At 41.6% G+C, this 24,859-nt stretch overlaps 2 protein-coding genes across 3 annotated transcripts in view; one reads left to right on the forward strand and one right to left on the reverse strand.

The window, feature by feature from the left end:
• Positions 1-12,363, reverse strand: part of bag6 (BCL2 associated athanogene 6) — a 51,861-nt gene extending 39,498 nt beyond the window's left edge. For both annotated transcript variants that reach the window (XM_084336927.1, XM_084336926.1), the window contains exons 1-6: positions 12,238-12,363; positions 11,671-11,758; positions 11,455-11,572; positions 10,292-10,515; positions 7,330-7,401; positions 5,090-5,212 (exon numbers count right to left, since the gene is read on the reverse strand). In XM_084336927.1, coding sequence (XP_084193053.1) covers positions 5,090-5,212; positions 7,330-7,401; positions 10,292-10,515; positions 11,455-11,572; positions 11,671-11,751 — 618 coding nt within the window. In that variant the 5' untranslated portion in view covers positions 11,752-11,758; positions 12,238-12,363. The remainder of the gene's footprint in view (positions 1-5,089; positions 5,213-7,329; positions 7,402-10,291; positions 10,516-11,454; positions 11,573-11,670; positions 11,759-12,237) is intronic.
• A 50-nt stretch (positions 12,364-12,413) lies between these two features.
• On the forward strand, positions 12,414-14,312 carry glrx3 (glutaredoxin 3). The gene has a single exon (XM_084336928.1). The coding sequence runs from the start codon at positions 12,457-12,459 to the stop codon at positions 13,435-13,437; it is 981 nt and encodes a 326-aa protein (XP_084193054.1). The 5' UTR covers positions 12,414-12,456; the 3' UTR covers positions 13,438-14,312.
• Positions 14,313-24,859: the final 10,547 nt, after the last annotated feature.

Genomic DNA, 24,859 nt, shown 5'->3' on the forward strand with positions numbered 1-24,859 from the left:
TCCAGCAAAGTAGGCTTTGTCAATACTGAACGACGTGGCTTGTCAAGAACCAATCGCGCAGTAGGTTGGGAATACTGGATCGGTCACCTGTCATCTCTCTCTGAAAGGTCCCTGTGGCTAAAACCCCGAATTCGCTCAGAACTTGTAGGAGCAGAGAAGAGAGGAGATGTTGTAAATATGCGTTCTATGCATACGCCTGGGAAGCCAGCATCTAACTGTTCTAACAGCAATATATAATCCATTTCAGAAGAAGACCGCATGCAATAAGTTATAATAATAATAATTATTATTGAAAAGTTCTGGGTTTATAAAGTCGTATTTGGGGGCAATTGACCAATGGTTTGCTTTCAACCCATGAATTCCTTCCTCTCTCCTTTTTATATATGTTTTTTTATTGTATCTACCAAAAACTGTATTGTATTGCAAGTGTCTTTGAGCATTAGGAAAAGTGCTATATAAATCTGATGTATTATTAGGAATGGTAAACTTTTTTAAAAATGTTTCTCATCTGGGTAAGAGTTTCTTATCTGGGTAAGAGTGCTCTCGACCACTCTTAGAATTTGGTCTTGCCTGAGAGAAAAGCAACACTAAGAAAACATTGCTGAATCCCAGGTAAGAACAAAATAAGAGGAAATGCTAGTTAAGAACGAAATCTGTTCTTATATCGCTTCATGAATGAGGCCCATTGTCTCTGACTGACTCACACAGCACACGTAACGCACATAACAATGTAAGGTACAGTATCGAAAAAGTATTTTTGGTATCGGTATGGAATCCCAGGTAACGGTATTGGCAACAGTATCAAACTATCAGTATTCAAACAATACCCAGCCCTAATATTGAGATTGTTAAACCTCTAGGAGTTATGCCAACAAGAATGCAGTCTCTCCAGAGTGCAAAGCAAACTATTGCTTTGCTAGTAATTTTACAGGGGAACACTTCTCCACATAGAACACAAGTGGAAATGGAATTGCATTTTCTTTCTCCATTTATGGGATGTAACCGTGTACACTTTGCCAGAGTATGTAAGAAGCAACACATGCTGTGTGGGAGCTTAACCCCTTAACCCAATCCGTGCCAATCACGATGATAGTCGGGTTAACTCGCCATCGCTTGCGTGGCAAGCACGAGTATAGTCGGGTTTTAATCGTTATTTATTTTATTAGCGATATCCATTCATTTTCATCCACCCAACCTGATGTTATTGTTGGGAATGGGTCTGAGCTCGCAAAAGGGCAAATACCGCCGCCTATCGTCTCCCGGATGGTATTGCACATCATTGGATTGGATTGGCTGGGTATGTGCATCAGAAAAAAAAACTCCGGTCCGGGTTTCCCTTCTCAGGCATGCAGTATCGTGTTACCACATTGACTGGGGAGGCTGGGAGCAGCGTGGATTATGTGTTTGACTATAACGTTGGATCAATGGACGCGATCGATATTTGGAATGACGATCAGGAATTGGATTAATCTTTTTGCAGAACATCCGATGTGAGGTAAGGACTTTATGTGACCAGTCTTGGGTTAATCAGATGTTCCTTTCACCGCCATCGGAGCATGCGTGCGTGTGTGTGTGTGTGTGTGTGTGTGTGTGTGTGTGCGTGCGTGCTGTTGGCGCGGAGCAAGACACGGATAAGCGATTTTTCAGCCCGCTTCTCTAGCGTGCATAAGGACACATATACTATCGATAATCTAGCGTTTATTTGAAAACTATTCATAAATCATCCGAAAAATGACACCGTGTTTTGTGTATTCCACTAAAGGGCTATTATCGCGTCTTTCTCTGGAATTACTAGAAATCTCCAAAACTATACTGGTATTCAAAACGGTATAAAACGGAAATGTACCGATGAAAAAACAATCCGTTTCGTACATGTTGACTGCAAGCAAGTCATTGATAAGCGACAGGTGTATTAGACCCATAGCCATAATTTAAGATATAGTTTAAGCGTTCGCAAATATCCCTGTCCTCCCATTGATCAACACATTGGATGCCAACAACGTCATAATTCGTTATTGCCCGCCATGCGTTGAACGCCAACAACGTGATAATTCGTTGTTGGGATCAATATTTCATTTTTTCACCATGGCATTCATAATTCATCCAGCCTTCCTGCGAGACTGCAACTGCACCCTGTCTGATATTGCAACGCCTCAATACCGCCCCCTGGTGGATGATCGGGCGAGTTACACTCCACGCCAAGCCGGAAGTGGCGCTGGTGCATCGAGGAAATCCCTCCGGCAGAAATATCTTGTTACGTGGGTCCAGACAAACACTCGAGTGCATCGGATCGCTTTCTAAACGCAATAATCTATATGATTTCGGCGTTTATTGCGTCATACAAACGGGAAATGGATCTAGCAGATCGACGTCAAATAATTGGAATATTTTTCCTCCAGTCTCACCGGCGAACGGTAAGAGGAATATAACGTTATTTTCAGCCTGATTGTTTATTCATTTACGGCAATCCATCTAAACAATGTATCAACCCATACTAAATAAAGCCGTTACTGACGACCAAGGAATTATAAACGACACCCTCCCCCCTTTCCTTCACGCATGATGAAGCATAATGTATACCGATCATATAATTCTTTTTGAATATAGCGTGTATAGGAAAGAAACGGCAATCGATAATCCATCATATGCTTCAGGGCCTATAACTGCCGTTTTTGGAATTACAGCAGAAAACCTTAAAAACATACTTATATTCTCGACGGTATTAACACAACAATGTATGAATGAAAAAATATAACGTTCCCACATCCGGAACGATAGATACCCGATGTTGAATGGGCCATAGTAATGTCCATATAGCTATAATATTTAAAAAGTTATAGCCCTGCAAAGAAGGTAAACATCTCCATAGGCTTACAGCGGTGGCAGACTGGACCCAATGATGGGTACAATGCACAGCGCCCAATGTGTTAAAGCGCTGGCCTACAAGCCCTAATTTGGTGATATCCGGCCGGCTCTGAATGTGTTAAGCCCGAGCGGTCCGGTACGAAAATAATATCACGTCATAAATACCGGTAGATCAATAAAGTCTGTATTAATTAACACTTTCTTTGCCACGCTTATGTACATCCTTATACCATCCTCTGCCAGCTCTATTTGTCTATGGAGAAGTTCCCCTTCTTTGCAGGGCTATAACTTTTTAAATTGTATTGCTAAATTGACATTACTATGGCCCATTCAATGTCAATTATCCATCGTTCAGGATGTAGGAACGTTATACTTTTTCATTCACATATTGATACTAAAATACGGTCTAAAGTATAAATATGTTTTTATCGTTTTCTGCAGCATTCTGCAGAACGTGATTTATAGCCCTAAATGCATTATATTGATGATCAAATACAGTTTGATAGCGATCGGCGCCAGATGAAAAATTTCAAATGGACGTGCTTCTAGAAGTTACTACTTATCATCCGTTGTTGCCCGGATGGGGGGGGGGGTCGTTTATAATTCCGTGGCCAACGTTAGATGATTCATGTAATGTGGGTGATATGATCATTAGAGCAGTTTGTATCGAACACAGTAAAAATAAACGCTGAAACTTACCCCAGTCTCCTCGGGCCGTTGGGCGATGAGCAAAAATATTCCTATTATGGGATGTTGAAATATGCGATCCATCTCCAGGTTGTATAATAGTATATACATCCAAATCATGTTGTTTATCGAGTTATTGGTAACGGATCGCTATCCATTGTGTCGAGCTCGAGTCCCGGGACCTATAGCGAGTGATCGGACCGAATTTGGATGAGCACCAGTTTCCGTTTCCGGTTTGGGCGATCCGCCGATCGGCCACCAGATGGCGCTCTTGAACCGTTGGAGAGTTGAGAGGGGATCAACAGTAGATCTCAAGTCTCCGCGGGAGAAATATGATTGCGATCACAGATTTTTGAAATATTGATCTCAATGACGTGTTACGGCGTCATTGGCAGAATTAGCATGGCGGGGAATGACGAGTTAAGGCGCCCTTGGCGAGTAAAGTGTTAATGTAGCCTTTTTTTCTTTTTTTTTTGGCCAAGAGTAAAGACCCTAAACCTATCAAAACAGCAGTCAAATTGTATATGTTCAACACTATGTTTGTTTACCAATGATTTTAAGTGTTATTAGCTAAATATGAGTTCATAAATATCTCGGCGCATCCCGGATGAATATTACGGAAATAAAAGGAAGCTGTCATACATGTGTGTAATCCTATGAAAGAAGAGACCCAGGGCTTTCGATGGGCTTTCAAATTTCATAAAACTACACTACGCAGCCCCCTGTCAAACTTGGGCGCAGTCTCGTGTGAAATAATTTTTCAACGTTATTTTTCATATGGAACAAACCTGAACGTTATTGCCATAACATTTCTTTACCTTTCTGTGAACGTCTGAGAGAAAAAAGCATCTCTATCTGATGAAAAATGGCGGAGCTATTTACATTACAAAAAAGTAACTGTACTTGCAGTAGATTTTATTCACTGTCTTTGCTGCCCTGTTATGGGCACCTGGTGGTACTAAAACCAGATCGAACTCTGCCATTGGAAAGAGGAGATTTGGCCCGATCCATAGATGCATAACTTGGCCATAATAAGGTCATTTATAGGCCTGATATTCTAAATTATATATTCATATTTCAAATTGCATGTGTCTGGATGGCAAAATGCAGTACTGTATCTACAATAAAACCTGTAAATCATCTGCCCTTTATTAATTTGCTTAGATTTTTTTGTACACGTGATCTCAAGAAGGTGATGAATGTGCTCAGTGGCAATTTGTCACATCTGGTCAATGTTAGCATGGTGCTTTTCACCGTGAAAGATGGGGCGAAAAAGAAAATTATTATTTATATTCTCCTTTGGTTCATTACAATTTACTCAAACATAGTAACAGACACAATATTTCTGACACTGGGAATACATTCACCGAGGTCCATAAATGTCCCTAGATACCAGGAACATGCTAATGGACCTTGTAGAAGTGGAGCAATCTTCCATTTACTTGGGTATGTACATTTAGGCAAGTTTTCTGAATATATGGCTGGGGGTTAAGAGGTTGGTTTGCTGGTCAAGACACAGGGATCTCTAAGCTCTTACCTCCATCCTCTGGATGAGAGCAGTGGTATGCCTCAGCAGGGTCTCAGCCAACAGCAGCCTCAGCCTGGGCTCACTCTGCACCGTCTGGTCCATATCGATGTGCACATTCATGGACCCGTTGCTCTGAAAGGTGGAACCACGAGTAACGATATTATACCAACTAAAAAGGTAAATATACACAGACTAATTTACCACAAACTTCTATTCCAGCGGTTCTCAAACTACGGGTCGCGACCCAAAGTGGGGTCGTGGGTAGGTGGCAGCGCACTGGCAAGTACAAAAAAAAAGAATAATTTTTTTTTGTTTTGTTCTGGCAACATATTTTGGCTAAATATGCCTAGTTTCATAAATGTGTATTGATAACAGTGCTGTAATAAAATCTTCTGATAAATATGCATGATCAAGTTCAACAACGTGTATTTTTATTTTGATATTCCTTAATTCCACGTTGAAATTACGCGATACATTAACACTTGAGTGCCAACGACGAGAATTCTCGTTATTTCATGCCAACCGTTCAGTGCCAACGACGAGAAATCTTGTTATTCATCTTTTCTTTTTTTATTAGCGATTTCCATTCATTTTTCATCAATCTAGCCTCACGTTACCACTGGGACTCTCTCTGAGCTCGAACAGGGAAAATACCACCCCCTATCGTCTCCCGGATGATAATGCACCCATTGGATTGGACTGAATGAAAATGCATGGGGAAAAGAAAATCCGGAATCCACATTTTACTTGTCAGGCATGTAATCCGAGCCGATTGCAGTCTTTGTGGTCCCTCAGAACAGCGTGGAATGTGTTTCGAGCACCCAGCGTTGGATCAATAAACGCGATCGATATTTGGAATGGCGATCAGGAATTGGAATAATCTTTTTGGAGAACATCTGATCTGAGGTAAGGAATCTATTTTACCAGTCTTGGGGTAACCAGAGCTTTTTTCCACAGATATATCACGTGGGCCCTATATGTGTATGTGTGTGTGTGTGCTGATCAGGAAATAAGAGAATCGATTTTTCAGCCCGCTTCTCTAGCGTGCATAAGTACACATATATTATCGATAATCTAGCGTTTATTTGAAAACGATTCATAAATAGGCCGATCCCTGATCCGCAAAGCACTCACAATCACACATAACCCAGACGACCCACTCTACCAGCACTACTTCCCTTCCTTCTGGCTGTAGGTATAGACTACCCATGTACAGAAATGCCTTCCTTCTGGCTGTAGGTATAGACTACCCATGTGTAGAAAGGCCTTCCTTCTGGCTGTAAGTATAGACTACCCATGTGCAGAAAGGCCCGTTTAGCAAGAGCTTTGTTCCCACAGCCATACAGTACAAGCTTTAAATAAGTAACCTCTTAAGTTATGTGAAATCCGGTCTGTGGTATATAGTGGGTCAATCCATGTCTTTGTCTCTGCTGTGTGACCCCTGTAAATCCTGTATCCTGTATAATTCTGTATGTCTTACTTGTTTATGTTATGTACTGTGGAAAGGAAGTTCCTCTTGAGGACAAATAAACTATGAATCTACTTTCTTAGTGTTGTTTTTGCATGCGAGGTCCCATCTCGTTAGTATCATGTGTGTCTGTTATACTACAGTAGGTCGTCATATGTCTTTGCACCGTTTTCGCCACGACAAATCTACATTTCTTATATTTGTAATAAATAAGTCAGATGTACCCCAACTCACCCACCAGATGGCATCATTGTAAGACTTGTATAGGGTTAATTACCCATGTTTTTTGGGAATGCAGAAAACAAACGATTTTCGAAAGAGGTTCATGACTTGACTACTAAAGTCTTGGAAATTCTGTTGGACATTACACCTATACGGTATCTCTTTGGTACTGAATTAGACAAGACATTAGATCCCATATCTGTGAAGAGAATTGGAATATCATATATAGCAAAAAATAAGATTATCCTGCTCAACTGGAACAAACCAAGACCTCCAACATTTGATCTTTTAAAAAAGATTCTCCATGACACTTTGCAACTGGAACAGCGTACATACACTTTGAACATCTTTCGTAGAACTTGGGAACCCCTCATGGACCTCCGACTGTCCACCAGTGTGTTGTGCCTTGATTGCTTGTGGTGAGATGTGATGTGACCATAGATGTTTATTTTTATATTTTATTTATAATGTAATACAATTTATATTTCTTGTAATATTGTAAAAAGATCAATAAAAAAATTGTGATTTCCATGGAGGGTGTTTTGCCACAACAGCTTACCCCAGTGGTGGTGGTAACTCTGGCGTTCCTGCCGTTCTCTCCCAGGCCTGACACCATCTGCTGCACTGACATCTAAAAAGAGTGATATAACACCATAGAAATCAAGCTCCGTCTTAAATGGCAGATTTGATGCCGGACATGCATACAGTCTGTGAAGAACATCTTTCCAGAAGGACATATCCACTGTTTAAAAAAACGAAAGAAAAAAAAACTCACTATAGAATACATTTTAGAGAGTGCAATAATCTAAAATTGTTGGTATTTTATGAAACACTGATGACTGAAGATTAGGTAACAAAGTGTTCTCCTAAATGCATACATAGCATGTTTGGAATTAAAAGTCTTCTTATTATCCACATAAACATACATACTAGGGCTGCAACTAATGACTATTTTGGTAGTCGACTAATCTGTCGATTCTTTTTTCGATTAGTCGACTAATCGAAAAACAATTATATAAAGAAAAATTTTTTTTTTTTTTTTTTTTTGCACTACCTATCTTTGTGAAAGTGGCTTCTCAGCTCTGGTCCAGCTGAAGACAGAGCAGAGGAACAGATTGGACATTGAGCATGACCTCAGAGTTGCTTTGAGACTCTTGTCAGGACCAAACAACATCCCCAGTTATCCCATTAGTTCCCCCAAACTTACTGTCGGTCTGTTATGTTAAGCTAAGAAGTCTTCAGCTGGCTGGACCAGAGCTGAGAAGCCACTTTCACAAAGATAGGTAGTCCAAAAAAAAAAAAAAAAAAAAAAATTATTTTTATTTTATGACTAATCGACGCAACAATTCCTCGTCGACGATTTTTTATAATCGACGTCGCCGATTATGTCGACTAATCATTGCAGCCCTAATACATACCATACATACATAGAAACATAACACATAAGTAGGGTTGGGCATCGTTTGGATTTTAATGATTACGATTCTGCTTTTTGATTCCAGATCTTAACGATTCTCGATTTGTTACAGGGCAGGGTCAAAACAGGGTTGTTTTAATTATTATTATTATTTTATTTTTTAAACCTTTACACAAGTCATATTCATAATTAACTTCAGTTGAACCTGTAAATTATTGCATAGTTTAATTTGATTTCAATAATCATTCATCCAAACAATAAGAAGAAAAAAAGTATTCATTTAGGGTAAGTTACTGAAACTGCAACACACATAACATATAAGATTACTATTAGGGGGGCGGCTACGTGGCGTAGTGGGCAAGGCGCTCGCCACGAATGACGGAGACGCTGGGCTTGCCTGTTCGAGCCCAGCGCTCCACATTGCTTTCAGTTTAGCTGGTCGTTCATACTAATACACATTGGCCGTATTAGGGGGTGGGAAACTGATGGGTGGGGATCGGGCGTTGTGGACAGCGACTCCTACAGGTCGGTTGGTGCGCCTGCGCAGTAGAATCAGGAAGTGTCGGGGGCAGCGTGAGCCTCCCACGTGTTACTCCTCGCCACTGAGAGATCGAGTTGCGCAGGTGAAAAGATGCGACTGCTGTTACCTCAAGTACCGGAGGGGACTTGTGCTATGTATGACTTAGTCCACATTGCAGCCGGCTTGTGGGAGGCAAGAAACAGCGTTCGTGACAGGGGAGGGTTGAATTGGATGATACGAAATTGGGATGGGAGAAAATATAGAAAATGGGAGAAAAAGTGGATCAAAAAAAGATTACTATTAGGGTGGGTCAGGGTGGTGGTGGGTAGCTAGCTTAGCTCTATTCTTATGTTTTCTTACCTAAATGTCGGTGCTTCAACATCTATGGGGTGCAGCTTTTTCACCACATCATAAGCCACTCACTGCTCAACTTTCTCTGCTGACATCTTTCCCTTTGCCTCTAAGGTGAATGGAGTGTCACGTCGCTGGATAACTGAATAGCAGTAGGCTGGCTACTAGGGCTGTCTTAAATACTTCGAAGCTTCGTTCGATGGCACAAGCTTCGAACACTAAAAAAACAAAGTTAAAAAAAAATAAAAATCTTGCGCCTCCATTCCAATGAAACGAAAGTAAGCAGCGCCTCGACTCCACCTCTCTACAACAAGCACATGGAGATTATCTGTGTTGAAAACAACAAGGACATGTGCAGCAGACATGTCGACGAAGAAGTCATCAGACGTGTGGTTACACTTTAAAATATGCAAAGACAATGCCCAAAAAGCAGAGTGCCAGATATGCCAGAAGAAAATGGCATATCACAACTCTACAACAACTTTGTCAAATCACCTAAAAAACTTAAGTATCGTTGTACGCGACGGCGACGCCACACAAAACATTAATAAGGCTATGCCTATGCTGCTATGACTAATGTGTTACCAAGTTGGCTAATTTAATTGTAATCATCTGCTTTTGTAGGTGCATTGTCTGATATAATTATAAATTAAATATAATATAATTGTTTGCTTGATAGACGAAGGTTGCAACATAATTATGTAATGTCATGTCGTTGGCTGTGAGAGCAGCCCCACTGCACCCAGGCAGCGCAGCCGAGTGAAACCTTGTTGGCTGCGTCAGTCACAAAAGGGGCTACTTAATTAATTAATCCAATCCACTTTATTTATAGAGCACATTTAAAAACAACAAAGTTTACCAAAGTGCTGTACAAGTCCCACAACATAAGATAAAAAAATATATATTATAAAAAAAATAAAGAAAATAAATCGAATTAAAATCGAAGCTCGGCCCCGAAGCTTCGATTGCCAAAAAAAGCTTCGAAGGTCAGCCCTACTGGCTACCAACATTACTAGCAATGAGCAGACATTCATTGATGATTTGTACACCATGCGATGCGTTAGAGTGCTCTACCCATTCTACTCACTCAGGCGGAAACTACAGTGGCCGCACAGAAACTAGTGCAAGTTCAGCCCCTGTCGGACCTCCTAATTTGTTTAATAGGAACCATCATCAAAATGAAAATGTAGATTTTCGGTGCCCAACCCTACACATAAGACACTAATAAATAACCTGAATCTGCTGAGGATCCATGATATTGACAGGGAGGTTGAAGGTGCCCAGCATGACGTAGCTGTTGGCATTGCGGTCGTGTGGAGGCACTTGGGAGGGTCCCTGGGAACTAGAGGAGGTGGTGGAGGCTCCGCTGTCGGCTGAGGTGCCTCCTGACCCTGAGCCGGGCTGGGAGACCGGAGGAGGGGCCCGCTCCACGAGATGGATTACCTTCCCACCCACGTCTGGGAGAGCAAGAGAGAGAAACAAAAAGGTTACATTTGTACTAAAACACCACACTTCCCTGAAGATCCAAACATACTGCTGCAAAATTACTAATGTAACCCGTTATATAGTATTATGGTACGTTTTCATCAGATCCATTGTGGACATGGAGGAACGTGCCACTCTGGCTAAAATCGGTTGAATGTGCCGCTGATTGGGTGGTCCTCGACTTGCATCCCCGGACTTCGAACAGGGAAAACATGGTGGCTTGTTCGTAAACGTTCTCTTATTTCACGTTAACAGTCCACCATAAATTGTGTCTGAAAATATTTGAGGCAATGCATTTTTAGATCTTTGGTGTATGTTACCCCCAAAAGTGGCTTTGTAGATAGTGTTTACCGTGTTTCCATATTTTGACTATTCCAAAGCCACGCCATTCAATCTGGCTCACCTGTGGTGCCCTTCAGCTCGCTTGTTGCGGCATCCATAGTTGCTCCGTGGTCACTCTAACTTGCTGTAGAAGTCCTGCTACTTTGTGTACAGTTAAGGTTTAGTTGTAATTTGGCGATTCATGGTCTAGTTTTTCCACAATATAGAATCACCAAATTACAACTAAAACGCAACAGTACACAAAGTGGCAGGGCTTCTACAGCAATATGAAGTAACCAGGGAGCAACCCCTATGGACGATGCAATGAACAAGCCTTAGGGCAATGTTCCAATGCTGTGGCTTTGGAATAGTGTCCTTCCAAATATCCAAACTATCTCCAAAGCCACTTTTGGGGCTAGGTGTCTGTAGATCGTTATTTGTAGTGTCAAGATGCACTGCCATAAAAAGAGGGACATGTCTGCAAAAAAATAGATGCTTGGAACTAAAATGAGATGCTGAGGACAGGACAGGTATTATGAAGCTACTCGAGAGCAGTTGTGTGTTGCTCTCTGTCTCAATGTGTTACTTACTATAGTCTGTTAGAGTCCTTTCATCCTGCAGAACTCTGCCCTGGTAGATCAGTCTCTGTTTGTCCACAGGGATCCCCACTGAAGGTGCAATGTGTTCCTTGAACTCTTTCACTGTCAACTAGGGGAAAGACAGAAGAGAGCTCACTTTTGGTTCATGTTGATGGAAAGTTCAGTTCACTTCACACTGACGCTGCAATACGAGAGAGGAGTATTTACCAGAGCGCCGACAGTGTAACTTCTGCTCTGAGAATCTAATGTCTTGACCGTCACCTCTATGTCTGCAGCTTGTTGCTCCATAGTGTTCCTGCATCATAACAAACACACAGAAATGTCAGAAAACTGGTGATAATAATTATATGCTGAACTTCTTGCAATGAGTTGATGTGTCCACTTAGCTAACGTTAAATCGAACGATCGTTAAAGCAACGTTACGGAGCCGGTAGAGGCTTTTAGTTGATAGTAAACTAACGTTAGCTATGTTGGCTTATGGCCCGCTGCGACATAACTACGATGATAATGAAGAAAACGACAACATATTCCGATTAAATGTGCCATTGCTACACATGTTGAGATCTGTGCAAATGTATTTCACTGTGAACAGCCAGATACCATTAGCCAGTACGGTACGTTAGTAGTGGCTAGCTGGCAGCGATGCTAACCGTCCTAACGTTAGCCAAGAGGCTAACTTTCCTTCGAGTCAACAAGGCAGATGTGGTTGACGCACTTTGTGTAACAGATCAATGTAACGTTGCTGCGTAGGTTAACGTTCATGCCGACTGTTACCTTAAAAGTCAGACTGTCCTTTTAACGTATCCAGTATGTTGTTTCTTACCAAATTACATACAAATGACTTCCTTCCTAGTAGTAATAACTAAGCTCGGTAATTGCCAGACGCTACCAGACGGTGCTGGCCTGGTATGTGACGTCAGCCCGGATGTGACGTTGCAAACTGAACAGGAAGAGCTTGTCTTTGACTTGCTCTCTTTAGCTGCCAACGGAAACATGGCGAATCTCGTGGACGCGACGACTCAGCAGCAGTTTGAAGCCTTGCTAACTAAAGCTGGAAAGTGCCTGACTGTAGTTCATTTTCAGGCAGCATGGGCTCCTCAGTGCGGTCAAATGAACGAAGTTATGGCCGAATTGGCCAAGGAGTACAAGCACACAACCTTCGTCAAATTGGAGGCTGAGGCAGTACCGGAGGTCTCGGAGAAGTTTGAAATAGCCTCCGTGCCTACCTTTCTGTTCTTTAAAGGAGGGGAGAAGGTGGATCGTCTCGACGGAGCCCATGCACCAGAGCTTACTAAGAAGGTCCAGCACCTGGCTGTGTCGTCGGGGCCAGGACAGGTAGGGGGAGACACCTCGCCCACCGAGGACCTGAACCAGCGTTTGAAGAGGCTGATCAATGCAGCGCCCTGCATGCTCTTCATGAAGGGGTCAGCACAAGAGCCTCGCTGTGGTTTCAGCAGACAGATAGTAGCACTGTTGAAGGAGCACAACATACAGTTCAGTAGTTTTGACATTCTGTCTGATGAGGAGGTCCGACAGGGGCTGAAGACCTATTCCAACTGGCCCACCTACCCCCAGCTCTATGCCGGCGGAGAACTGCTGGGGGGACTGGACATAGTCAAGGAGTTGGCTGAGTCCGGAGAACTGGAGAACACCTTTCCCAAGACGGTCACTCTGGAACACAGGCTGAAGTCCACCATCAACCAGAGTCCAGTCATGCTTTTCATGAAAGGCAACAAGGAGGAAGCAAAATGTGGCTTCAGCAGGCAGATCCTGGAGATTATGAACGGAGCAGGGGTGGAATACGACACATTTGATATTCTGCAGGATGAAGAGGTACGTCAAGGTCTGAAGACTTATTCTAACTGGCCAACCTACCCTCAGCTTTACGTGAAAGGGGAGCTGATCGGAGGACTGGACATAGTCAAGGAGCTGAAGGAGAGTGGAGAGCTGACATCGGTGCTGAAGGGGGAATGATGACAGATGGAACAGCTCATGCCCAGACCAGATCATCCTCCGGCAGACGAGATGCACAAACACTAAGCAGAGAAGGAATCATCCTGAGCACCCACTGAGATGAACGTCATTCCCCAACTGCTTATTTAAAACTGCAATAAACTGACACGAGGGTACTTGTTTTCATTCATTAGAATATCAAATATGAGCGTTTTTTGGCAATTTGTTCTTTTACCTTTATGGATATACACCACCTGAATCACACTGAACAGACGATAAACTGTCTCCCAGTACTTGCCAGTGTTGAAGCACCACTTGTCCATACAGCTTTCATATCGGTGCAGTTATCTTCTCGTGGTGAATCTCTGGTAATAGGCCTACATTCAGTAGCTGGTAAATATTCAACTCTCTGGTAAATATCATCTTGTGTCTGCTCTGCACCCATGGATCACATCTCTCTTGATGTAGCCTACTAAGCCTAGTATTCAAAACCAACCATGTTGGCACCCGGTTCAGCTCTGCTATAAACATGTATTTGCCATCTCATCATCCCGCTTTGTCCAGCTCTCACCAATGCTTTGCTCATCCAGGAGACATTAAACAAGACAGAGGTCGAACCATTTAGATGCGTGTCTCTATAGTTAAGAATGGAGTTGAGGCTAAAACACTTTTGAAGTACCGCTCCTGAAGCTTTGCTTATCATTAACAAAATTAAACTATAAGGTTCCAGCGTCATATTTCCAGATTGGTTGTGTTGTATTTGGTGTTTCTTTATGCCAATATATTGAGTTTGCATAAGAAGTCCATTGGCAAAAAAAATAAATAGATTCCCTGAACCTATCAGTTGTCAAAATGGCTTTGCATTGACCTGCCATAAAAATACCAATAAAAAATATTAACACAGTGACCTGGATCCAGGTGTATTCATTTCATGGCTTTGCTACGTTAATACAAAAATACAATATCCCTGTTTTCATGTAGGCAAATCTTCCATACTCTTGGTCATTGAATAATTGACCCCTCCCTTATGGGCTAGGCTAGAAGTGTCAAATCATTGTCATCCTGTAAAAACCTGCTTTCATACTGCTCATCTTATCGCCCCATGTAACATTCCTTCAATTCATGCATATGTGAAGACTTGTAGAGACTTGAGGGGTATGAAGATTTGATGTAACCAAAGTTAGGCTTAGTAGCTGTAAACATTAACAACTCAATGTGTTGCTGGTACGTTTGAGAAATGTGACAATTAGTGAACTCCCTAATGGCTAGAGACCACCTCAGATTATGATGTATAGGCCATTAGGCCTATATGTTAAAACAATCCTGTGATTAATATTCTATAGGAATATTCAGAACTACATTGAAACGCCAAAGCTGAATCACGTATGCAATGCCTCAAGTAGTCTCATTGTAAAATAGTGTCAGTCCAGAGTACTTTTGCCCAGCTAGATAATGGAGTGAATGAGGTCCTCAATTTAGGACTTGGGCATCACTACAAAATTACCTCTTATCACTTCCTCTGCCCTAATCCTTTTACTTGGAATAGTAATTTGATGAAGATTGTACTGGCATGTCTGAAAGTATTGGCAATGTATGAAATGGCTTATGTTCCATTGCATCAGTCAGATCAGTGATTAGCAGAGTTCTCTGTGCAGCACTGCACTACCATGGGAATTTACGTCACCTCCTTGTAGAATTTCCAGTCTGTCTACAAATTATCCCTGCAATTGGCGGCACACCAAGCAGTGGTCGTTCTGAATATAGCAAGGGTGGAGAGGGAAATTCTGCCCTTAAAATCTATTATTAACATGTGGATGCATGTTCTCATGTGCTTGCTAAAGGGAATGTCACCCCCTCCTTAGATTACAACCTGGTTTTCTAAATAGCAATACTAGAATACCGTGCAGTAGCACTAGGGATGATCCAAATGCTTTGAATCGCTGTCATGGTCATTTACAGCTAAATCTATATTTTAATTTTCTTTTTACCACTCCACACTCATTTTGAAAATGAGTTTTTCCTCTGACAAGGACATTTAGTCATGTGAACTTAAAAAACAACAACTATGCTATCTATCCCATAGCTCTCATCTACCTGCTGCATTGAAACTATCAGTGTGCAGGAGGAAGGAGGTTGTGCGACTCAAACCTGTAAGGTCTGTCTGTGACCTGTGGTCTCCAGTCCTCTTCTTCACTGTCTGACAAGGTGGGTTGGTGGTCACTATCTCCCATCTTCTTCACATGTATCGTTAAATGTCTGTGATTATTTGGGGAGTCGGGTGGTTGATGCTGATGCTACAGTATGTCTGCTAAAGCGGAGGGGAAATAGCTAACTGTTAGTTAGTTGGCTATGCCTATATTGTTTATGAATTTCTCAAACGATCTTACATCTCCGACGCTGAATTAGTGAACTCATGCAGACTCACTGTAATTTCAGCACGGAGTGGACCCCCAATAAACCTTTCCCAAAAAGGTTCAGACTAGAGGTCTCCTGCATGTCAAACAGGCTTAAATAAGGAATTCACCTTTGGTCAGAAATAGATTTTTTAAAATAAAAGTTCCCATTGCAATTCCATTTTAAAAGGTTGTCTGCCTATATTTATTTTGCTGTACTGCCAGAGACCTGATCAAAAGCATTAATGCCAATTTCAGTGATTTTATTTTCAAGGCAAAATTATTTAAGCTTAATTAAGCTAGCTTGACACAGCTCTGGCTGATCATGTGAGAAGTTTTGCATAGATCTGTCGGTTGGGACCATCACATTCAACCGCAACCAATGGAATAGACCTCGGGAGTCGCATGATGTTTTTGGACCCGCCTGGTTCAAGGCCTAGTTCCTGAAGAGTTTTGCCTATGCTAGAATTTTCTCAAGGTAGCTGGTTTTATACGGTTCCACTCATTCTATTGGTCTGACATTTGATGGTTGAACACAATTAAATTAAGTTTGCATTTAGAAAATTTAGAAAAATGGAAAAAAAGTCAAAAGGTCACCTTTATTTATATAGCACATTTAAAACCAACCAAAGTGCTTTACATTACAAAGAAACGGGCACATTTAAAATACAATATAAAATGCATAAGTCAATAAAATTCAACAAAGACACTAAATAGTCACAATAGGACCAGGGATGTATGGCTTAAACAAGCCTCAAAAAGCCAATGAAAACAAGTGAGTTTTCAGCTGCGACTTTGTTGTTGACTGAATTTGTTATGGCAGCAGACTATTCCACAACTTGTGGAACAAGTACAATAAGACTGTGCCCCTAATGGCACCAAATGCACAATAACTATAATTTGCACTTGCAGCACACAGTAATGAAGAATGGACAGAATAGTAACAATAACAATTTGGGTCAGGAGTTGTAATTGTATACTACATGACGTAACACGATTACAGTGGACCTTCAGAAATTACAAAAATGGTTTACTAAGTGGCGCAGTGGGCAAGGCGCTCGCCACTAACGCAGGAGATGCTGGTTCGAGCCCAGCTCTAGGCGTTGCTTCTGGCTTGGCTGGTCGTTCATACTAATACAATTGGCAGTATTAGGGGGTGGGAAAGCTGGTGGGTGTGGATCGGACGTTGTGGACAGCGACTCCTACAGGTCGCCTGTACAACAGAATCAGGAAGCAACGGGGGCAGCGTGAGCCTCCCATGCGTTACTCCTCGCCGCTGAGAGATCGCGCTGTACAGGTGAAAAGATGCGACAGCTGCCTCCTCATGTACCGGAGGGGACACGTGATGCAAGGCTTGGTCCACATTGCAGCCGACCAGTGGGAGGCATGGTCTAACAATGTTCGAGACAGGGGAGGGTAGAATTGGATAATACGAAATTGGGATGGGAGAAAAATTGAAAATGGGGAGAAAAAGTAGATACAAAAAAATTTGTTTACTAATTGGAATCCCTTGTAGTTACTGTAAAACAAAAAAAAATCACATCAAAGATACTTAAAAAAAATAGTTGATTACTTCTTTACTCAGAAAAATGACATGAAAAGGTTAGATTCAAGAGGTTTATTTGTCACATACATACCAGGGCATACAGTGAAATGCGGGTGGCCATGCCCGCTTTGATTGTGCATAATACTAAATAATAAAATAGACATAATAAACAGGTAATAAAATAGACATAAAATATACATGATAAAATAGACATGTCCTGAGATAATGCAATACAATGTTAGCTACGAATTAAGGCACTGGGTCCTATGTACACTACTATATAATATATCGTTTTTACTCTATATCCTTATGCTATACTTGCTATTTCTAAACTATACTATACAAGAACCACAACAGTTCTTTCCTTTCCTCCTACAATTAGATGTTAATAATTGGCTTATAGTTATTAACACTATTCAAATAACAGTCTTCGAATATATTTTTTTAGTGCACGTTACTGCATATACACAGTATTTTGATTACTAAGTTTGGGTATATCAGAGTATTACAGTATTGAAAAGGAGACTTTTTGTGCCAGTCCCAAAAGTGAAGTCCAACGTGCTCGAGCCACATTTTGAATAGGAGAGCACATTATGTGCATATTGTTTGCACATATAAGCAAACGTTTCACCTGGGTATTTCAAAATAGACTACCCAAAGTAAGACACTGAAGCACTCATCTACACATTTATTGCAAGGGGGTGACTGACGTTTGGACAAGCGTCTTCCCCAGAGTCAACAGCAGAACAAAGAAAAGGGAGAGGTATATATAACCTCTCACATAATTAGGTAATTGACAGACATTTTAAAGAACAATAAAGAAAAATAAATAATGGCCCTCATGACAATTGTCATAATAATGTAATGTAATAATGTAGAGATTACAATCTCATAATATCAACATAATATACAAAACAATATTTCCCTATAAGCTGGGTGGGTGGCCTAATATTCATACAGCGGTTGGGTCTATATCAATTATCTATAGTTACATGTGACCCTTACATCCCATCTACAAAGTATCCTGGGGAATATTGCATGATTTATCCATATCATTATTTACAAAAAATATTGCCATGTTCTAGATATCTGTTACCACAGTACCTATAAACAAGAGAAGAAAGAGAGCCTATGGATAATCAGAGGAAGCAGGTGAGGCTTGGTTGATCATTTACTCCCCCAAAAGCCGCTGCATTGAGAATATGAGTCCAAAAGGCTTCCCTCCGCAGTAATTTATTAATGATATCGCCTCCCTCTAGGTAGAGGGTGGCTTGATTTCTATTCCTATAAATTGAATGGAGCAAACCGAGCCGTGGTTTGCTTCCACATAATGATGCACCATAGCATAATCCAGATGTTTGTAGTGCGTGACGGTTTTGTGTTCCCCAATAGTGTGCGTGCCATTAATGTGAGAGCATGTTTTTTCATAACCAAGTAGCACACTCTAAAATGTCTCCAGCCTTACACTGATGCAGGAGCAAAGCGCTCCATGGAGCAAGGATGTAGGTCAATAGAGTGCTTGGGTATCATCTGTGACTGCAGTATGACACCCTCTGTTAAAACACACACTCTGTGTCTCACTGCTGGTTTAATTTACATGGAAATGTATTTGGATTCTGGACTGACAGGATGTGACGGCTAAACATGGGTTTTTACATGACATTTGGGGCTGTAAAGGGTTTGTTTACATGTTCGTTAACATCTTAATAAAACAGACCCAAGTTCCCCAACATGTGGTGGATGCTTAAACATTGAGTTTAAATCTAAAAGTCAGGTGGTAAAATCTTAAAATCATACTGATGTTTCACAGGCAGCCCGTGAAGAACGGAAAAATCTGTAATGATGTTGTGTATGTGCCTTCTAGATGGCTGCTATATCTCAATACTCTTAACGGTAGACTTTGGTCCTGAACAACTGGAGAGCAGAGCTCTGCAATCATTTACCCAGTAGCAGGGAGTCATGAGTTCAGAGAAGAGAGTCGATCCAGGCACTCAAAAAGATGTAAAATCCAGAGGGAAGATGGTTAAAAGGCATTTATTAAAGGTGGCTAAGTCATTTAAAATCTAATCAACATGTTTCGACCATAGCGGTCTTCATCAGGATTAGAGTAAAATGTACAAACACATCACCCCCTTACATACCCACAGGTGAGTGTCAGGTGAAACAATCAAGCAATAAACACCAAATGATTGAACCGAGTGATGATTGGAAGGCACACGCAAGGGCGGAGCCATCAATCAGTGACAGTGTAGAAAAATAAAAAATATATATATCAAACAGGCTATAAGTATAAGCATAGATAAATAATCAGTAAGCAATATACAGAAAAATATAATAGCCTATGTAGCCTATGTAAGGTACAAAGAATACACACAATACAATGGCAATAAACATATAGGATAGAAATCAAAGATAACACATGAAGTCAATATCCTCATTTAGCCCAGGGGCATTAAGAGCGTCAAGGCTATGAATCCAGAATGTTTCTCTCTGATTGAGTTTGCGGATGCGGTCTCCGCCCCTAATAAGAGGTTTGATATGTTCAATGCCCACAATTTTCAGTATAGAATCGTTATTGTTGTGTACTTCTGTGAAATGTCTGGCTATGGGATAAACATGATTTTTGGTTCTGATGGCGTATTTGTGTTCAGCTAAACGATCCCACAGACGCCGCTTGGTACGACCTACATAGAAGATGCCAGGACAAGTACATGACAAGCGATAAATGACATGAGTGGTATTACAGTTAATAAAGTCATTAATCTTGTATGATCGCTGAGATTTAAAGTCAGTGAATGTCTTGGTTTGTATGACATTGACACAGTGTGGACAATTCATACATTTGTAGGTTCCAATAGGTCTCCTAAGCCAAGACTCCTTAGTCGCGGGAGGAAGGTAGCTATGAACTAATTTGTCTCTTAATGTTGGAGCACGTCTGAAAGAAAAAACTGGAGGTTGAGGGAACACTTGTCTGAGAGTGGGGTGACGGGGTCACTATCAATAATGGGCCAGTTCGCATTAATGCGCTTATATACAGTAATATACAGTAAATGTACAGTAATAAATGTAGGGGGGAAAAGTTAAGTGTCTATGTAAAAGTCAAAAGTCCAGGAAGATTACCAGAGTGCCTGTGAAGTGCCCTGTTACAATAAGTATAGACAGTATGCTATACAAGTAAAGGTTATGTTATTATTATTGTTCCCACTCCAGACGTCAAGACGGCGCGCATCGCTCCCTATTTCCACGGGAGGATGGCGTCTCTTCGCCCCGGTCCCCTGGGACCCCCTTTGTTCTGCGCTGCCCGTCTGCAGCATCCGAGGAGGAGGAGGATCTCCGTGCCCGGCCCCTGTCCCCGTGCCAGGCCCCCGCCGTCGGGCCCCTGTCCCCGTGCCAGGCCTCCGCCGTCGGGCCCCTGTTCCTGTGCCAGGCCTCCGCCGTCGGGCCCCTGTCCCCGTGCCAGGCCTCCGCCGTCGGAACCCTGTCCTCATCCCTGTAAGCAGCTCTGGCCCTCGCCCTGTCCAAGGCCTTAACCCTGTTCTCTGTCCCTGTCTCCAGCCCGCCTCTCCGGGCCTCTGTCCCTGTCCCCCTCTCCAGTGCCCCTGGTCCTGGCCCTGACACTTAGCCCTGGTCCTTAGCCCTGGCCCTTAGCCTTAGTCCCTTAGCCTGTTCGCCTCTTAAAGGCACAGTGCCGCATTTTCCATATTTCCTTGACTCTAGTGTTTTTGTGTTTTCCCTTAAAGGGACTGTGCCGCTTTTTGTTCTATAATAAATATTTGCCCTGTTTTGGCTTACTCTCATACCTGTCTTGTGTTGTGCGATTGGGGTCGGTTCAAACCATAACAGTGAATGGTAGTGTGAGAAGCCGGGCAAAGTTAGTAGGCCTATTGACACATACTGTATCTGTATATCAATGACTGAGGCCTTCAGCTAAATAATCATATATAGCCTAAGTCTATTTTTTAATGTTTTTGTTGTAGTTTTTTAGCAGCCAGCCAATGTAGGCTATTTGCAGTTGTATGGTCAGTACACACACAGCCTTTATTTATGAATGTACAAACGCAAATATGCGGTCTTTAGAAAATGATCATTAATAAACTCTGGAAAGTCAAGTGGTTGTATGTGGGTTCTTTGTGGGATTTACGGCCAATTTAATCCCACCTATTTTTGAGTTTCCCACCATATATGTTTATTATGACTTTACCATTGGTTTTTGATCTTATTCAGGCACATGGCATGGTAACATAGACAATTATTAGCCAATGAGGGACCCTGTATTTTCCCCACCCACTTGTTCTCTCCATAGCAGGTGGTCGTTGGTGTCACTTGTGGGCCTGTATCTATATCTAGAAAAAATAGTTAGTTTTCTTTCCTATCGCCTTTCTCTCATCTCCTCTCATAATTAGAATCAGAAACACTTTACTGGAGTGTCACAGTACATATTACTGACACACTCCAGTCCGTAGGACCTCACAGGACTGTGTAAAAACATATTTGTGTGGCCTACATTGTCTCTATTCACACGGCAGTAATTTTCTGTGTGAAATGACTGTTCGCACCCAAGGTGGGAAGGAACCCAACCTGAGCATGACATAAGAGAAAAATGGCTGTTGTGTGTTCAACACCAGCTTGGTGTGTTACTTGGGTACAAAATTTGAAATGTCAAATATACACTGTGATCTATGTAGAGAATATAGAGCATAATAGACTATGCATAACACTCATACATAAATATTCAATCCTGTCTAAATTAATGTTTTAGTGCCATCAGCCGTGATATACAGTGTGGCTGTAGGTAGCTGTAGAGAAAAGTGTAGTCAGTGTCCTGGATTACAGATTGGGCACACTATAGATTACAGATTGGACACACTAGATTACCAACAGGGCATACTGGATTAGGGAACTTTGTACTTTTACTCCACTACATTTATCTGATTAGTTACTTTGAAGAAAAAGATTTAGCATAGAAAACATGGTAAAAATGTAGATTATATACTTTCACATTTGAAGCCTGTCAACGTCAAGAGGACATAATCAGAGCAGCATAACTGGACCACATAACATACCATTTTAACATAACCTATAGAGGTCAATGGATTGAGGGTTGAATGCTCCCAAGGACTGGAATACACAAACGTCATGTAGAATGCATTCTTTTATTTTAGATATAAGTACATTGAATAGCAAATACTTCTCTACTTTTACTCAAGTAGAATTTGAATGGAGGACTTTTACTTTTACCAGAGTACTCATTTATCTGGGTCTTGAGAGTCCCAGGTTCATGTGTAGATGAATTGCATCATCTCACTATTTTAAATTGGAATATGTGCCCAGTAAGCATGCTTTTAATTGAAAGGGACCCCGATTTGGTCAGATTTCCTTTATCAGAAGGCCCTAGAAATTAGTATTCTAGAGCTGTTTTTTAAGAAGTTTTCTTCCTGGGAAAGCATGCACCCAAACCCCCCTAGTTATGTCTGTCCCCTGTGCAACAAGGGGGGCCCATAACACCTTCTTGCCCCAGGGCCCTCTAGTGTTATAATCCAGCCATGATAGTGCACCAGCACGCGTGAATACTTTTGGCAACCAACATGCCCTTCCGCGTTGCTCTGATTGGCCAGCGATTCACCAGCCCTCTACGCTCGTTTTCCCCCTACGCCGGTAACGCGCGCATGCGCATTTTCTTTTTGACGGCACTCACACGCCAAGCAGCTTTTCGCCACACAGCCGCAAGCTGTGCAGGTTTTAATAGCAGGTTTTAATAGGTTTTGCCGCAGCGGCGGCAGGTTTTAATAGGTAAAATTATGCATTCGTCAATACTCTCTCTATATCAACACATAGGTAATATTAATAGGTTTTGCCGCTGCGGCATTATGCATTCGTCACTACTCTCTCTATATTGACGCATAGCCACCAGCTAATATACGTTCCACAAACGCTCCACACCTCCACAAACATCCCGCAGCACAGACGCACACATCCGCACACAGCAGCACAAACATTCCCCACATTTAACATTCACAAACACACAATATTGAAACATAAACACTGCATAACGTTAAACACTAACACTACGATACCCAGAGCTCATTGCGCAAACCGGAAGCGGACATACGTAATCTTTCCTCGCCGCGTCACTCCTAACGTTACCTCACCGGCAACTTATCTAATTTAACAGAAATTAAAACATCTTTTCAAAATCTTTCTTCACATCTATATTTGTAAATTCCACATAACCTTAGATCTTGTTCTTTAAACATTACGTAGGCCCCTTACCCGCTCGCGAATTGAACTCCACCCCATACGTTAAGCTAAAACCAAAGATTTTCGCCCATCACCCCGTTTTAAACAGCGTAAATACGACATTTCTCTCCGTTTTTAAAGCAATCAACTTATATACGCCGACTCACCCACACCTTAGCTAGTATCCCTCCGTTTTTAACAACAATCCGACGGTCGCAACATATTTAAAACACATAATATTCATCGCTAGTCATTACACGCCAAACCCCGCCGCTCTCGCAAGACGCTTGTATTTTCAAACCTCTTTGTCTAGTTTAGCGACACGACACGACAATTCAACATTATCTTTACAGTTATACTGTTTATTAAAACACACGTATTTAACAACGACCTCAAGTACTTCCTATTTAGCTCCTGTATCATAACACAAGCGTATTTGTACGCTCTGTAAACGAGCACCTGGGGGGAGCCTCATGCGCGGCGTAGGGGGTAAACGAGCGTAGAGCGCTGGTATTCACGCAGGAGAGCGCTGGCCAACGCTGGCCAATCAGAGCAACGCGGAAGGGCATGTTGGTTGCCGAAAGTATTCACGCCACCAGCACAGGGTACAATGGGAAAGTTGTGCAGAATAGAATGACAAGCAAGCAAGAGATAGCAGCTGTTTGCCCCCAAACTCATTAACCAAATATGCCCCCTCAGTGCCAGCTTTTAAGAAACCTTTATTGTAGTTATATGTTTTTTGATAAAGATCCTCAGATCAGTGGGTACTACAGGCTTGTTTTTTGATACAATGTTTTCTTTTGTTAACCATTATTCTTAACTTTGTTGTTCCTTCTTTATTTTATACTGTTGCTTTATCACTCTTTTAGAATAGAATAGAAGTACTTTATTGATCCAGAGGAAAATTCAGCACTACAGACCGCTCACAATACACATTTAGGTATAAAAAATCACAAATACGAATAGAAATACAGTCTGGGATATACATTCTAAAATATGTATGGACATTCTAAAATATACAGACACAAATATACAGTAATATACAGTAAATGTACAGTAATAAATGTAGGGGGGAAAAGTTAAGTGTCTATGTAAAAGTCAAAAGTCCAGGAAGATTACCAGAGTGCCTGTGAAGTGCCCTGTTACAATAAGTATAGACAGTATGCTATACAAGTAAAGGTTATGTTATTATTATCATTATTATTGTTTTTTTTATCATCAATATTAAGAGTTTTGGGTGTTATAGAATACAGACATGATTCCTGAG

The sequence above is a fragment of the Notolepis coatsorum genome (assembly GCF_963971535.1).
Source record: "Notolepis coatsorum genome assembly, chromosome: 19".
Taxonomy (NCBI): Eukaryota; Metazoa; Chordata; class Actinopteri; order Aulopiformes; family Paralepididae; genus Notolepis; species Notolepis coatsorum.